Here is an 18543-nt window from a genome sequence, read left to right on the forward strand (position 1 = left end):
GAGCCAAAGAAATTTGGATATATAATGAAATTCAGTTAATGAATACACTATTTGGTGAATATTGTATAGTGATTACTATATGATCTGACTTTAAGTTATTTTGCTTAATAATATGAAAGACACTACACACAGGTGGGAATATTTAAACATAAATGAATAAAAATGAAATAAAATAAAAATTATTCCTTAACTGCATTAGTCACATTCCAAATGCTATAGGTACATGTGGCTAGTAGTTACAGTATTGGGCTGTGCAGATAGAGATGTTTTCCAGAGATGTTCTCTGGAGTGTTTCCATCACTGCAGAAAATTCAATGATTTTCCTCATTGTACAGTTTGAAAGTTACATTTTCTGAACTTTTCATATATAAGTATACCCCCCAATTATAAAGCTTTGTGAAAAGAGAAAATAATTTCTAAATTTACCTACTTTAAATTTGTATAGCATACAGATGACTCATTTCTTATTTATAGTTAGAGTAAAATATTCTTCTGAAGGCTTTTTACACTTATTATTTCTTCTTTTCACACATGAGAATCTATGATTGCCTCTAGTTAGAAAGTTACCATAGAAACTCATGGTTAAGCTCTAAATTTCAAAGTCAAAGGTGGTACATACATTTGGGTGTCACTGCTAACTTGTATTTTACCCTGAAGAAAAGGTCTTGATTCATAACTTTGGGTTATTGATACCATATTATGTCAAAATGAAATCCCATTTACATACCCCACTTGAGCTTTGTATTTCTACCCTTTTAAAAAAAAAGTTATAGATGGACACAATACCTTTTTATTTATTTATTTATTTATTTTTATATGGTGCTTGCTGAGGATTAAACCCATTGCCTCACACGTGCTAGGCAAGCTGCTCTACCACTGAGCTACAACCCTAGGCACTTTCTACCATATTTTAAAAATCATGATAAATAATTACCAAAGGGTTTATTTCTCCACAAAACAATTGGATTTTATACATTTAAAAATATTCTTGACATGGTTTAATTCACTATACTTGCTTCCTCTTTGTCAGATATCATAATTATTAAACAGATGGTCAACAGCATACTTCTGAGACACACTGCAAGGAAGTCCGTGACCAGTGTTTATCTGAAATAGATACCTTGTTTTTTTAGAACTGTCATCTTCTTTATCCTACCTTTGTATTTGTGTGCCTTTTCTCAGTAATTATTGATTTTTTACCTGCTGCCACACATACATGACAAATGGTATACGTGTCCTTGTGTTATAGTGTAGATCTTAAAGGCCCATGTGTTATTCACTTGGTCCTTAGTCATGGTACTGTTAGGAGGTGGCTGAGTCTTTAAGAGATGGGCTTGGTGGGAAAAAGGATAGTTCATGAGAGGTGTGCCCTTGAAGGGGGATATGGAGATCCATGTCCCTTTTGTTTACAGTTTTTGCTTTCCAGCATCATGAGGTAAGCACTCTGCTCTTCCATGATATGCTGCTCTGCCATAGGCCCAAGCAACAGGGTCAATCAATGGTAGACTAAAGCCTCTTAAGCTCTGAGCTAAAACAAAACTTCTCCTTATTTTTAAGTTCATTATCTCAGATATTTTGTTACAGTAACAGAAAGCTGACTAAATATCTTCTACCTGACTGAGGTGCAATTTCCAAGGCTGGCTATACATACTAAACCCTCCCACTCAAGAAAGTACATTTTGGAATACAAACGAGTGAAAGCGTCATTGAGTCAGTCAGCTTAATAATTATATCATCCAAAAACTTTGGTACCTGTAAGTATAATCAACAAATATCTTAGAACCTAGATCACAAATGATAAACTCATACACTATTGTTATTTCTATACAGTATGAATAGTTGCCTCCAGAACAAAATTTTAGGAAAATAGAAAAGGACAAATTTAAGGTGCTTTTCTTCTTCTAGTGCATCTGATATGGTTCTGATATTGAGCAAATAGTAAGAGAACTAAACATTCTTTTTATGCCTCCCCCTCTTTTTTTTCATTACTCTTGACTGTTAAACAGTTTTCCCTAGAGAGCAGCATTTTTTAAAAACTTTTTTTAGTTGTAAATGGACACAATACCTTTATTTTAATTGTTTATTTTTATGTGGTGTCAGGGATTGAACTCAGTGCCTCATGCATGCTAGGCATTCGCTTTACTACTGAGCCACAATCCCAGTCCCTAGACAGCAGCATATTTTAATGTGAACACTGAAACTTATAAGCAGAAGTTCAGCAGCAAACTACAGGTAAGGTCATGGGCATCTCCATGGATTGATGACACAACCCACAGGGGCTTTGCTTAAGGTTTAAATTAGAGTAAAATGGCCTGAGGCATCTGGTGGTGGGTGTGTGTGTGTGTGTGTGTGTGTGTGTTTGTCTATTTATTGCCTGGATTCTATTTTAGTTCTTGAGTAACTAACCCTATTGTTATCAATGCTCTTCAAGGAATGCCAGGTCCTAGGAAAAAGCAAAAAGGGGATGTAACTCTTCTTTGAGAAACCCCAATACTTCAACAGCTATTATCACTTTTTAAAACTGGATTTGACACTACACACACACACACACACACATTTTTTTTATGTTCCCAGAATAGAACTAATATGAAAACAGAGAAACAGTATAGTTTTATGATCTTCAAAAACACAGCTAGGCATGGTGGCACATGCCTGTAATCCAGAGGATCACAAGTTTCAACTTAGTGAGGCCTTAAGCAACTTAGAGAAACCCTGTCTCAAAATAAATAACAAAACAAACAAACAAAAAAGGGCTGGTTATGGGGCTGGGATTGTGGCTCAGCGGTAGAGCGTTTGCCTAGCACGGGCGGGACCAGGGTTCAATCCTCAGCACCACATAAAAATAAAAGGCATTGGGTTGTGTCCATCTACACCATATATATATATATATATATATATTTATTTATTTTAAAAAGGGCTGGTTATGTGGCTCAGTGGTTAAATGCCCCTGGGTGCAATTCCTTATAGGAAAAACAAACAAAAAAAAACCCCAAACAATAACAACAAAAACATTATAAACATTATAAACATCCAATGACCAATTTAAAGGATTGGTATAATCACAAAATAATTTCATCTAAATTCCAATCTTCAATTTTTATACCTTTATCATAAAAAGTCCACTAATGAAGAAATTACTTTTGCTATATGATATTAAGTGGAGATACCTTTCTTCTATCCCATAATTCTAAATCATGTGGGCAAAGGTTGCAAGTATGATTATAGTTATGAGTAGACAGGGGAAATATATACAAAAATGAAAACAATATCCTGTTTAGGCATATAGGATGAGTGCTTTTATTGTTTTTAACTTTTTTTTTCCCTTGTGGTACTGGGATTAAACCCAGGGCCTCGTGCATGGTAGGAGAGTCCTACCTCTGAGCTATATCCCCAGCTCTTTTTATTTCATTTTGAAACAGAGTCTTGCTGAGTTGTCCACGCTGGCCTTGAACTTGCAACCCTTCTACCTCAGGCTTCCAAGTAGCTGGGATTATAGGCATGTGCCACTGTGCCTGGCTAACAATTCTTTCTGATCTGTTTCACTCATATTTTCTGTATCTAATTCTTTATTCCTTTCATTAAAAAACAAAACAAAACAAAGCAAAACAACAACAACAACAAAACAACAGTAGATTTTGAGGGTACAAATAAACCATTATATTCACGGTCAATAATAACTTTAAAAAGTACTACAGTTTCATTTAAATTAGTAGTGTTTTGTTTATTTTATTCTTTTTGGTTTATATATATATTAAGCCTGTAAAAGAATAAAAAAGATAAGGACGGCTTATCCTGGGATGTGGCTCAGCTGTAGAGCTCTTACTTAGCATGCATAAGGCCCCGGATTTGATCCCCAGCACACACACACACACACACACACAAAAAAAAAAAAGCAGGGGGAGTTGGGTGGGTGTTGAGAGAAAAGGATGATTCTAGTCTCACAGGGTAGGGAAGTATGTATGGAAAGAGCAATCTGAGTCAATGAGGAAGAAGGAAGTTCTATATAATTACACTTTAGATCATATTCTCTGCTGAATTGTATGTACATTGTTTGTTAAAAGTGATCCTAAAAAATCAGAGAAAATAACAGATTATAATAAGAATGTAAAAGTCAAAGCAATAGACTAATTTACACTGAGACTCATCATCATCAAGAGAAGTTTTTCTAAAACTTCTGAACTTCAGATGTCTCAATTTTTAGGGTCTGGAATTAGAAAGGTTCACACATACATTTAAGAAAATGAGTGATGGTGCATGCCTATAACTTCAGCTACTAAGGAGGGTGAGGCAGGAGGATCACAAATTTGAGGCTAACCTGGGCAATTTAAATTTAGCAAGTCCCTATCTCAAAATAAAAAGGACTGGGGATGTAGCTCAGTGGTAGAGAGCTTGCCAAGCATGCATGAGGCCCTGGTTTCAATGCCCAGAACCTAAAAAACAAGAAAATGAGAACATGATAGAGGCTGGATCCAGATCTAACACACTCAGGCTCTAGAAAGGATTCTTTAGCTGAGAGGCAGCTCCCTGACCTGGCACCACACAAAGGTCATTTATGTTCAAGGGCACTAGGACATAAATGTGAATATCTGAATATAATACATAATCTGAACATATCTACTCAAGTATTTAAATACCTGTTTTGTATCTACAAAAAGGTCCCTGGGTATATGACCAATTTTAACTTTTTCTTTTTTGGTACTGGGGATTGAACTCAGGAGTCATTGGGATTACAGTTGTGTGCCACCCTACTCTGCTACTTCTAATTTCTTTATACTCAAATTAATTTTGCCTTTGTCTAACTACTTCTTTTGCTGGTTAAAAATCACGTTAAAATCACTATTTTTTTGTGTTAAGCAAGGAGAATTTATTGTGTTTATCAGCACCATTGTATAAAACCTTTACCTTATTCTCTTCACATTTTTTTATTAAGAACTTAAAAATATATAATCTGTAATGCTTTTGCACAAGCATAAAACATTATTTTACAGAATAATTCTTATTATCCCATTTGATAATGTATAGCTATTCAGCTCTATTTCTTGTTGATTCTTGACATTCTTACATTATACTTGCAAATAAGGTTAATTCCCAATTTTTAGGAAAAATCTTTTTCCCCATGGATATTCAACAACTAATCTGATGAGGATGAACTGACTGCATCTGCATTAGGTAAAAATTTATTTTAGCATTTTTAAGATTAAAGCCATGTATTTATTGAACCATGTTTGTAACAGAGACAAATTTTGAAATGGAATTAAAAGTTATCTGTAACTACCTCCAAAAGTACCTATATATATTTAAATGTCCTTTAAAAAAATTTTTTTTTTCACTCATCACACTTTTAGCACAGGGTCTCTTAACTTTCACACTACTGCTATTTTGGTCTGGGGAGGACTGCAGGACAGTACTTAGCATCCCTCACATCTACTCACTAGACACAAGGAACAGCCCCAGCCCCTTCTCAGGTGTCATAACCTAAAGTGTCCCTTGGTGGTAGTGGGGCACAAATGGCCTCCAGCTGCAAACAAGTGTTTTAGAGATGTAAGGGGCTTCAGTTGTTGGGTTTATTTTATAGGTGAGAAAATTAATACTTAGGGAAATTAATGTGAATGATTTGCTCAAAATCTTAAGGTTACTTGGTGGCAAAATCAGAACAACAAAAAATACAGATTAACTTGACTGCTCTAGAATTCAGTGTTCATTATACCAACCTGATTCCCTAGAAAGTAGGGAAAATGGTATGACCTTTCTTTTCCATTGTCTGGACAAATATTCTCTTTTTAAGGGGATGATCCTAAGTAGCTGAATATTCTCAAATCCTTTCACAAACAGCCATTGAAACAGAGAGCAACATGTCAGAATTTCTGACCTAATCATGAATATTTAAGTCAATTAGATTTCAGCAATTTTACCAATAAAGCTTTAATTTCTATGATAATTGACTTTTTATGCCCACTAAAGAATTCACCAAGAGGCTGTCAGAGGAAATCCAGAGATAGTTAATATGACCAAGAGTACTTTTCTTCATCTGTCCTTCATCTGTCAGTAATGTTGCTCATCTGTACAAAAGCCACCTGCATTTCTCATGTGAAAAGCTATTGAATGTTGAACATTCTCAGCAAAATCCTTGAAAGGTCCTTCATATATTTATGCTTTGCTCAGCCAAAATAAACTTGTACGCTAACCTTGCAAACAGATGCCTGGTAATGAGGTCATAGAACTGAGTAACATTTTCAGAAAATTGGTTTATGGTGTAATAAATGTTCTGATTAGGTTCATATTTTCATATTTAACATGCTCAGGTGGTTCAAACTGGAAAATGTAGTGAGGGGTATTACTGTTCTTCAAAAGTCACATCAAGAGTCTAAAAATCTTTAGCCTGAAAGGTATTTTTTTTTAGTTGTACGTGAACATAATACCTTTATTTTTATTTTATTTTTAAAATATGTATTCTAACTTGTAGGTGGACTCAATACCTTTATTTTATTTTTTTATGTGGTGCTGAGGATCGAACCCAGTGCCTCATGCATGCTAGGTGAGCACTCTACCACTGAGCCCTAGCCCATCTTTACTTTGTTTTTTCATGTGGTGCGGAGGATCAAATGCAGTGCCTCACACATGCCAGGCAAGCACTCTACCATTGAGTCACAACCTCCACCCCTGAAAGGTATTTTTTTTTAATCTATGTATTTTTTAGTTGTTGATGGACCTTTATTTTATTCATTTATTTATATGTAGTGCTGAGAATTGAACCCAGTGCCTCACACATGCCAGGCAAGTACTCTACCACTGAGCCAGAACCCCAGTCCCCTGAAAGGTATTTTTTAAAAACTTATATTGTAAAATTTAAAAATAATTCTCAAGTCATTATTGTAGACTTTCTTGTAGTTTCTCCATAAAATTGACCGATTAATTTCAGTTTCAATTTACTTGTGAGTACGAAGTATCTAGTTCAGTGATTCTTCTATGACAATACTTTTTTATGACAGCTCCAGAGATGAAACTAATTTGGCTACTTTAAAATAAGCATAGTACCGAGGTGTGGTAGTGCATGCCTATAAACCCAGTAATTCAGGAGTGTGAGGCAGGAGGACCGCAAGGCTAGTCTGGGCAATTTAGTGAGACTTTGTCTTAAAATAAAAAACATTGAACCAAGGGAAGCTCTACCACCAAGTTATATCCCCAATCCTTTTTTACTTTTATTTTGAGGTAGGATCTTACTAAGTTGTCCATTTTTCCTGAAACTCGTGATCCTCCTGCCTCAGCCTCCTTAGTGGCTGGGATTCAGGTATGAACCACCTAGCCCATCTTAATGACTTTCTTAATGACTCCAGGTTGGAGTCTCTAATATTCTTGGAGTCTCTAATATTCATCATGGGAATGGTGAAGGTTACCCACTCCTCCCACCCCGACAGGGATCTTGTTGAGAAAAGAATCAGGACATCATGAACAAGTGGGGACAATGTCAAAATAAATTTCAGTTATGGGATATGTGTTTCTATTTGTTTTGCAGTAGTAACTTGGGTGATTTTCATGCTCTCTGCTTTCTGGCTTTGGGGGTGGAGAGGTGACTTTAAGGTGTTAAATATATAAATAAAATCAATGATGAAGAAACAAAGCTTGAGAAAATAGATACAGGATTACTTTCATAGTATTTTTGCAGAAAAGTCTTTCTGTGAGATACTGTTTAATAATGGAGGGTAGGGGTAAGGGGGCTCTTAGCAACCAAAGATGGAGTAAAATTTTCAGTTAGTGAATACAGACATTAGCTACAGGTAGATAGTAAATTGTGAGGGAAAGGACTAAATCTATCTTATTCACTGCTACATCCTTGGCATTTAGCTTGTGGTAGGTGTAGGTATTAAGTAAACAGATATTAAATAAATGATAAGTAGAAAGCTAAATATTTATGGAGGCAAAGTATGAAATAAAAACAAATGAGGGGCTGGGGTTATGGCTCAGTGGTAGAATGTTTGCCTAGCATGTGTGAGATACTGGGTTTGATTCTCAGCACTGCATGTAAATAAATTCATATAAATAAATGAATAAAATAAAGGTCTATCAATATCTAAAAAATATGAAATAATAATAATAATGAAAACCCCAAACCAAACCAAAACAAAAAACAAATGAGAATGGGCTGAGGTTGTGGCTCAGTGGTAGAGTACTGGCCTAGCATGTGTGAGGCACTGGGTTTGATCCTCAGCACCACATAAAAATAAATAAATAAAACAAAGGTATTGTGTCCAACTACAACTAAAAATATTTAAAAAACAACAATCCACAAAAACAAATGAGGGCGAAATAAGAATGAAATAATACAATAGAGGTTGCTACCCCCACTTAGAGGGTTCAGTAGCAGTAAATGTAAATCAAAATAAAATAAGTATCTCACAAAATGTTCTCAGTGTGTACAAAGGTGACTCACAGAACAGCAGATTATAGACTCAACTTACATGTTACAGTGGGTAGGAAAAATGGGATTCGCTTCTATCTTTACCAAAATGATATCTGAAAATGTCTGTTTTCTAAACAAATTTTCAGGTTGAAATTTTTCAGTTTTTCTCCATAGAAGCATGTTAAATCATGCTTTTAAATATGAAAAATTCAGAAAGCATCTTCATTTGGATGTAAATAAATATACATACTTAGTTTGAAAGGTCAAATAATGTTAAGTTTTATTACAAATGAACAGCAATAAGTTCTTAGTTCCCTTCTTTCTTTCATCCTGGCCATTTCAAACCCTTTGTTTTCCCATTATGATAGATGAGGATTAGTTCTTTTCCACTTCCCTTTCTCCTTCCTTCATACTCCCAATATAACAAAATCACATTTGTTAAATCCTTAGTCTGTATTCTCATTATTCTTATTAATGCAAATGCTATTCACTGTGGGCTAAGTAAGGCTCCATTATTATTATTTCCTTTCTTATGTAACTTTTGTTTTTGCCTCTGAGTTGATGATTATGCCCGCCTTTGTTGGTGCTCAGTTGTTCCATTCTCCCTCTTTACATTGCCTCAATACGCTTTTCCTGGTGCTCAGGGTTGATGTGCAATTGCACAGATACCAGCTGTCTGTATATAATAAATAAGATAATATAATAAGTGCTGTGGTCGCAGCATACACTCTGATGTGTTTGAGTAACATCCCTGAGCAGTATTAAACCCATTAGATTCTCTCAGCTCCACACTCTTCCAAAAGATTCTTTGAGCTCCACACTCTTGCCAGCAGCACCTTTCATCCATTACATCCAATGTTGGCTGTTTGCTCTTTGGACTTGCTTCAAAGTTCCTTCCTGGGAGTTTTGTCATCTCCCTTCTGTGTTGGCTAACCTGCTAATTTGTTTTTCATACTTCATGGTTTGCTTTTTGTGGATTATTCTGTCTTTAACAGATCACATCTGCCCTGACAAAGGATTATAGGTAAATTCTGTGTCTCTGTATGTGTAGAATTAAAAAAAAAAAAAAAAAATCACTAGAAGCTCATATATGACTGATCTTTTTTCTTAAATGTATATTCATTTACAACAATTTTTGTGTCAATTTTATTGATGTACAATTAACATACAGTAAGATTTGCCAATTTTGTATGTGTGCATGTGGTGCTAGAGATTGAAGCCAGGGCCTTGTGCATGTGAACAAGCACTCTGCCAACTGAGCTATATCCCCAGCCCTCTTGAACTTGACCATTACAGAACTTGAGGGTGAATATCATGATGGCATCATGGATGGTACATTCTGTTTTCAATTTTCCAATGTCACCATTTAGAAATTTAATGCCAATATTCTTCTAGATCATTTGAATGTGATATAAATCTTTTTTGTTTTGGTGGTACTGGGATTGAACTCCAGGGTGCTCTATCACTGAGTTATATCCCCTGTCTTTTTTGTTTTTTAAATTTTTTTTAGTTGTAGATGGATACAATACCTTTATTTATTTGTTTATTTTTATATAGTACTGGGGATTGAACCCAGTGCCTCACCCATGCTAGGCAAGTGCTCTACCACTGAGGCACAAACCCATCCCATCCCCTGTCTTTTTTTACTTTGTATCTTCAGACAGGCCTCACCAAGTTGTCCATGCTGGTCTCAAAACTTGAGATCCTCCTGCTTCAGCCTTCTGAGTAGCAGGTATTACTAAAACAGGTGTCTGTTTTCTCATTTTAAAATTCCTAGTTGTTGAATGTGGGATTTCCTGGATTTTTTTTTTTTGAGCAGATAAGGAAATCAGGATTGCATTTTCATAAAATAAGAAATATAAAGCAACTGAACTTCTAAAAATGGAAATAGTCCTTTAAGCTGAAACTTTTGCTATTCTAATGATTATTTATTAATCTATCTTAATAAAAGAAAAAGCCCTTAAATGCCAAATAACCTGAAAACAATACTGCATTATAGTATACACTATACTATAATTAATAATAATTTATTAATGATTATTGTTTTATATATATATATATATATATATATATATATATATAAAATTTGAAATTTTTATCCTGTTGATTATATTGATTTTGATTTTTGAGTCAAAGATCCCTTTGAAAAGTGAAAGCACCCTCGTGTTACATCCCTTCCACATTGCAATGATATAAAAATCACCACATAACTGGAATATTTCTTTCCACAGCATTGTTGTTTGCATTTAAGTTAAGTAATGGAGCCTGACTTGAAAGCAGAACACTATTTACTCTCAATTTAACTTACTAGCAGTAAACTCAAATTTTAACTTGAAGTGAGATAGACATGATATCAATGTTTACTGGAATCCCACTGTGCAAGAAAGTACTCTATCTTTATATATGCTCTCACAGGTAAATACATTACCCCATTCTATACAACAACCAACTTATGAAGACAGAAATTAGATAAATTATCTATGATTACTTAGGAAGTCACACGCAGCACTTTCTGGATATAAAGCCTGTTTTCTTTCCATATACCACATATTAAAATCAATTACTCTACAGTATTTAAAATAAACCACACCAATTACTACATGCAAAAAAATCCAAAAGCCATAATACAAATTTTCACAGAAGGCATTCATTTGATAACTTGGCTTGCAAACACAGCAAATGACATTAGTAATTGGCTAAGTAAAATTTCAAGTTTTAAGAACAGAATTTTTTCATGCCTTATTTAGAATAATCAGTTACCTCAAATTGATTGAAGTAGAGGTGCAGAAGTAAGCCCGAAATCCTACCCAGATATTGCCATCGAGAGAGAGAGAGAAAGAGAACACCAAAGACAGAGAAAGAAGAATGGTCATCTTTACTTAAGGTGATTTATTCAAACTGTCTCAAGGTTATAAAGTGGGAAAATTATGACAAAATGACATTTTCAATTTTTTTTAATTAACTGTCTCTCATTTAGGAATCAACTAAGAATTTCAAAATAGCAAACAGAAACACAGTGTTAAATTATCTTTAAAATTATCTATGTGTTCTTTCCAGTATTAGAACAAACACAAAGCAAAATTCTGCCACAATTTTATAATCATATGAAATAAAAAGCCATCTTTCTTTATCTGTTGACTTAATGTGGGGCACTGGATAAAAAGGTAAAAGAAAAATTACCTTCACCGCTGCAGTGACAGCTGCAGTAGCTGCTAGGTTTAGACCTTGCCGTCCAAAATTTACCATGGTCTCATAGCCCCGTTCCTTTGCTTGTACAATATAATCATCAATCTCCTGGGAAAACAAAAACAAAATAACCATATATGTTAGTTTTATCTATAAATATTGTTAAGAAGCCCCAAACTAGGACTTTCTCTTTACCATGTACCAGTTTCACTAATTTTATATCATAAGTCATGTGTTGATATACATTTCTAAAAAATGACTTGTGGAAATAATTTATATATCTTACCCTTTCCTTTGAAGAAAGAAGTGGATGAAGGAATTTTCTATATATCAAACTTGCTCCTTTGGTATAGGGAGAGAGCAGCCATATGACAAAAGCAATCTTCAGTTCATAGTACAAAGGAAACCTAACAAGAAAAAAAAAAAACGAAAATATTTCCAGTGGGGATGAGGGGTAACTATTATGTGGAAAACACAAATATATTTTTTAAAAGTTTAGTCTCTATGTTAAGTTTTTACATGTAGAAAGTAGTGTGATCAGGGGCACACTGAATGACAAATGAATTGACAAACTGATGAATTGACAAATGAATTAACCAGAGTGCACTAATGCCCTCAGAAGGTCACAACTTCTAGTACAATATTCTTCCTTTGAAGCAAGCATGGGCAAGCTGTCAAACTGACCGTAGCTGTCAAGAGAGGGCATTAACAGCCCCTTCTGCCATCCAGCCCTGGCAGTAACATATACCCACTCTGTCTGTGGAGCTAAGTTACCATAGAAGTATAGGACATACCTCCAAACATCAGGACACTATATGCTCCAAGTGCACAATGCAGACCTCATATGCACACCTCTTGATCTTTCTCAGAACTCCAAGAAAACTTCCTCTCCAGTCTACCTTGCCAGAACTGCAATATTTCACTTGCAATTGAAGGGGAAATGGAATTACCCCCAGATAGTAGACTGGGAATTCCAGTTAACATCCGTGTCCTTTTCCCCATGATTTCCTAGTACCTTTCCTATAGACTAAGTACACTTCCCCAACCAATGATTGTGGGTTTAGCCAGATGACATGCTTTGGCCAACAGAATGGGAATGTGATATATGTCAAATGCAAGCAGAACCTTCCAATACCCTTTGACTTTCTCACCCCAAGGTCCTCAACCTCTTGCTTTAAGCTTTTGCCTTCTACCATGAGAACAGCTGCTTCTTCAGCCTTGATCCTGAAATGAGAAGACACTTAAAACTTAGCTGAGCCAGCAAAGCTCCAGCCAACCATTTGCCCTCAGGCAGCATGTGGAAGAAATACTTGTCTGTTGTTCTAACGCGCTTTAGGGTGATTTTTTTTTTTTTTAAGCACTCTTAGAGTTAACTAATCTGTCTTATGGTCCATAAGGAGTCAATACCTAGGATAAACTGAACAAGTCTGGGTTCTTATGATTTACAGGCAGACAAGTAGGTGACAGTGAGGAGTGACTACTGTGCAGTCAACAAAGCATGTCTGCCACAGTGCAACCGAGGAATGTGTAGACTTTCAATACTCACATTAAGCTTTTTCTACACATTTTTTTTTTTTTGGCAGTACTGGGGGTTGAACCCGGGGCTTTGTGCATACTAGGCAAGCACTCTACTATTGAGCTGCATCTTTTTAAATAAGCAGCTGCCACCAGACCAAGCTTCTTGATTTCATTGGAATTCTTGGGAACAGAATGATCTGCCTTTATTTGAGGAGTGGAAAGTAATGATTTCATGGAGAAAGCAGATGAAGAAAATGAGATGTTGGATATGAAGTAAGTTGATCAAATTCACTTAGTTAACAGCAGGAGCAGGACAAAAACTCAGGACACTGAAAATAAGTCTGTAGTCCCCAACAGTAGAACTCACCAAGCAACTGTTTGATCTGCTATTGTTTCAATCACAGTGTAGAGGGCAAAAACAATCCAGTACATCATCCATCGAACCTGGAAATAATAAAAATACTAATCAAACAATGGACTAAAATTATTCACAACTGAGAAATACTATATAAATATATGTGTATTTCTAGAGATATAGTATGTTGGGTTCAAATGCAGAAGGAGATGGCCCAGTTTTCAACAGATTTGTTGCCGAGTGCAGTGGCGCATGCCGTAATCCCAGCAACTCAGGAAGCCGAGACAGGAGGATTGCAAGTTCAAAGTCAGCCTCAGCAATGGTGAGGCTCTAAGCAACTTAGTGAGATCCTGTTTCTAAATAAAATACAAAATAGGGCTGGGGATGTGACTCAGGAGTCAAGTGCCCCCGAGTTCAATGCCTGATATCCCTTCCCCCCAAAAAATTCAACAGATTTTATATTTAAGTTCCTTAGATCATTATATCAACAATCTTGGGATACAACAATCAAAGAATAACAAAACTCTAAGGTCTGATACAATATAGAAATCTAAATCAAATAACTGGATAAAAAGGAAATGTTTTTCTTAACTGAAGAAAAGTTCTTTAAAAGATATGTTATCTACACATTTCTTGATGAAGATGACTGGCTACTTATTACATATATTACAGTATAATGTGATATGACCAACTTTAATGTTCATTAGTCTCTAAAACTTTGCATTCCTTATTTCTCAAAATACAGAAAATATTCAGAAATCAAAGAATAATCCTGGGATTGTACTTATATTAATGAAATACCCATAATGCCAGTCATTCAGTTTGAGAGTTTAAAGGTATTGTCTTCTTCCTCTTGCCCTAATAAAAGCCTGACTTTGCATATATCTCCCAATCCAATTCCACAGGGTAGTTCAGGACATTTTCATCTCTTGCCTGGCCTAGAGCATCTTAACTCCCTGACACTCTGCTGTCACTTCGTACTAATTTTTTTCATAGACTGTTGTCAGATTAATTGTTCCAGAATATGTTCCCCCAGATTGATACCTTTTCCTCTACCTTAGCAGACTTTCTTATCTCCCATGAAGGTTCAAGTTTCACTAATTTCGGCTCTTCTGCTTAATAATAGTAGATATGCAATATCCATGTCAACCATGAGGTTAAATAAATTGTAATATGTGTAATATGTGTAATATCACATATTACAATTTATTTAACCCCACAGAAACATTATGGAGCAGGAAATGTAATTATTTCCATTTAGAGAAGACAATGATGGCAAAGAGTCAAAATGACTTGCTTAAGGTTTGGATCCAATGGCTATCTGATTCTGGAAGTGGTTAACCAATTAAACCATTTATAGAGAGAAAACAGAGGAATTGCTGAATGTGGGGTCCAAGAATAACCATTACTTCCTCTTGTTCTCATCCTAATCAGTAATAACAACGAGAAAGTAATAAATAAATAAATAAATAAATAAATAAATAAATAAATAAAATTAGACCTTTATAAGCAGTTAGAATATTGGTCTAAATATTTAGCTTATAGAGATGTTTGTTTGCATATTTCATGGACAGTATCAGACTATCAAGTAGTTTTTATAGTTTTCTATTTAGGTAGACAAATCAATTAATAATAGTCATGAATAATTGCTGAAACAACTGGATTGTGAAATATAAACAATACCAATTTGCTTTAATGTACAGAGAATTCTGAAAGCTTAAAAAGTTGGCCAAAGCAAATAATAGGGTACATTATTTATATCTGAAGTACAAGGAAATTGATTTATGAGATTATTGAAAATAAAAAAGAGAAAGACAAAATGTTCTTTTTACTTTTCATGACTTCTTTTAAATCTCTCACAGCTACCAGTTCCAAGCTTTTGTCCAAGATGAGGATTTTCTTCCAGGGCTGAAATCCTTTGTGCCTCTGTGGACACTGCCTTTTCTTCCGTCCCACCCCACCCTCACCCTTTTTAAAAAGGGAAGTGGTGCTCCTTTGAGTTCATTCACTTAGCCTTCCAAATCCAAATACTAAGTACTTTTAACTTACAAAGTTGTCTTTACCCTGATTTGCTATAAGCCTTTTCCCAAAAAATAAATAAAGAAAAAATGGATACAAACAGAACAATGTGCTTTTATAGAGCTGGATGGGGACCTTGGAAGTAATCAAACTTTTCCGGTTGGGTCTCCAACTCAACCTACACTAAGACTCTAGAGAAGTTTCCAAGAAACCCTAGTGCTCCCTGGGGGTAGAGTCTGAAAACAAATAACATGGTAAACTCCCTTCTTTTTACTGAGGTCCAAAATAAATAAGTTGCTTTTGGTTAGGGACCTAGGAAATGGCTGAAGAAGGCGGAGTCCACCTTGAAGCTTGATACCCCCACCCCCAGCCCTTTTTACTTATATCTTGAGACAGGGTCTCAATAAATTGCCCAGGCTGGCCGTGAACTTGCAAATTCTCCTACCTCAGCCTCCCCAGTAGCTGAGACTGATTATAGGGATGTACCACTATACCCAGCAATGCATCTTTATAAACAAATGGCTGCCACGAGACCAATCTTCTGAGTTATCTAGGAATTCCTGGTCTTCTTCCTCTCCTATACTAGCACAGGGATTTCAGTATCAAGATTATTACCTCTCCAAAAAATTTAAATTAAATTTGGCTCTTCTTCTATGAGGTTTGCAAACCTCAGAAAAATAAAATTATTTAAGTCAAGGTTGCTCTTTTTCATTATTTCACAGCTATCATTATGGTTGTGATCTTCCAAAGGAATAATAACTATAAGTAATACTCCATTTTTGTAATTCCAGTTACAATTTACCTGTTAATGGAATTGAATAGAGGTAAAAGGAACTATACAGATAGTGGTCACTAGATGATATTCCTTGAATGAACAACTAACTATTCACATGTCACAAGGCTTTCAAAAGTATGCATGCTTCAGTTTTCAAATGCAGTCATCAGTTAATTTAAAACTCACAAGTTCTTTAACATATACAATATTTACCTCTAAAAAACAGAACATGTATCTGTGATTAAAAAAAATCAATGTTCTGCTGTTCTTAGACGTCCTAGTTCCCAGTATGAGTCAAGATCCTAATATTATGAGGAAAACTTACTAATAAAATTATTTATAAATTTGGGGGTTCAGAAAAACCTGGTGAGACTGTTTAATAAAGTCAGTTTGGTGGGTGTGTGTCATATTGGGGCTGGAACCTAGAGGTGCTCTGTCATTAAGCTAGCACCTTTACTCCTTCTTATTTTTTGAGGCAGGGTCTCCGGAAGTTGCTGAGGCTGGCCTTGAACTTGTGATCCTCCTACCCCAGCCTCCTTGAGTTACTTGGATTACATACAGGTAGTTGCCACCACTCATATCCTAGTAACGTAAACATTTTTAAAAAAGGAAAAAAAAGAGAAGGCATTGCCTTTTTAGTTAAACAAAACAACCACAAACCAACAAACTATTTATTCATTCAATTGATAGTGCATTTGGACATTTTCCTAGGGTATATACTATGATTTCATATAAACAAAAAGTTTTAATTTGTCTTTAATGAACAAACTTTCTGACAGCCTGCTCTCTTGAACTTAGAGTTTTTTTCATTATCATCAGAAATACAAATACAAAACTTAAATATTGTTGAACATTTGCAATAATTAAATATAATTCAATGAATGTGTTTTTCATGAGAGCAACGACAAAGAAAGTTATTAACCTTGAAAATATATTGCTTCACTTTTTTGTTAATAGATTTGGTTAGGATCTTATTAAACTATACCTCAAGGCCACTCAGCCCCCTGTTTTAAGATTTTACCCAAAAGAAATAACAGAAAGAGACTTTTTAAAAAAAGCAAGTCACACAAAATGATAATTAGACATGTGAAGACAAATTTCATTAGATCAAATGAAAACACCAATAACAAAATACAATATTAATGTAAAAATTGGTAGGAAGACAATTACATCTTATGGATGTATAGCTATTCCTCTGAATATGCAAGGTAGGGTGGTTCATGTTCAAAATCTGCAGGTGCTGAATTCTGTTACATTCAATGGTACAGTGTTTGCATATTATCTTTGCAAATCCTCTTATATACCTTAAATACTCTAGATTACTTATACTATTTAACACAATGTGACTATCATGTAAATAGCTGTTACACTGTATTATTTAGTATAAGGGAAGGTTGACAAGAAAAAAGTCTGTAAGTCTGTACATGTTCAGAACAGACACAATTAAAATTTGAATTCAATGATGGGGAACCTGTGGGTATAAAGGGCTAACCAAATATAACAGAAATAATTAAAATGATAAGCAAATAAAAGCCAGTAAATTAAAAGGTGACTTTAACAAATCACAATCTACTTTTAAAGTTACTGGGAAAAAAAGGTTACTAGCATCATCTTTATGAGGAAGAAGCAGGGAAATATCTTCCCTGGGATACAAGGAAAGTAAGAGAGAAGGGGCTATGTTGAGAGAAGGGTTGATGTGGCTCATAGTTGAGGACCAAGACCTTCACTTTGCAGTGTTAAGGCTGGGCATGGGTGGGAAAGGGAGTAGCCGGGGGAGGAGATGGAACAGACTCTGGGACCAATGACAGCCCCATCTGCTTGGAGTGTTAGAGCAAGGGCTTAAATGAGAAGTCTAGAACAACAAATGACACACAGAGGCATGGAGGTAATATCTTGCTGACCATAAAAAGATACAGTGACAGAGTATGGCTGGGAAGTGGCCCAGTTAGAGTCTGTGCTTCTGAGTCCCCCTTTGCAAGTAGGTGGGGTTATGTGACTAGTTCTCAGCAAAAGAATATGAGCATAAGCTTTTGAGTAGAGGGGTTTGTCTCTTGCACATATTCTTCTTCTGGGCTGGCAGAGAGCACAGCAGCCCTGGAAACTGTGTGCTGAAGGTGGGCAGAGCCTGAGTTCTCTCAACTGCATGAGGAAAATTCCTTGCTGAAATGAATTCCTTGACTCATTCTGAACTGTTATGTGACAGAGAAACAAATTTCTATATTTTGTCTATCAGTGGATTATTGTTGCATATATGATCACAGCATCTTAGCCTCCCCCAATATGAGAGGTCAC

At 35.4% G+C, this 18543-nt stretch overlaps 1 protein-coding gene across 1 annotated transcript in view; it reads right to left on the reverse strand.

The window, feature by feature from the left end:
* Window positions 1-18543, reverse strand: part of Reep3 (receptor accessory protein 3) — a 91720-nt gene that overhangs the window by 11790 nt on the left and 61387 nt on the right. The window contains exons 3-5 of the mRNA XM_046419644.2: window positions 13470-13546; window positions 11871-11991; window positions 11579-11692 (exon numbers count right to left, since the gene is read on the reverse strand). Of these exons, the coding sequence (XP_046275600.1) occupies window positions 11579-11692; window positions 11871-11991; window positions 13470-13546 (312 nt within the window). The remainder of the gene's footprint in view (window positions 1-11578; window positions 11693-11870; window positions 11992-13469; window positions 13547-18543) is intronic.

The sequence above is a fragment of the Marmota monax genome, unplaced genomic scaffold (assembly GCF_021218885.2).
Source record: "Marmota monax isolate L192 unplaced genomic scaffold, Marmota_monax_Labrador192_F-V1.1 WCK01_AAM20220418_F8-fsc00019, whole genome shotgun sequence".
Classification (NCBI taxonomy): Eukaryota; Metazoa; Chordata; class Mammalia; order Rodentia; family Sciuridae; genus Marmota; species Marmota monax.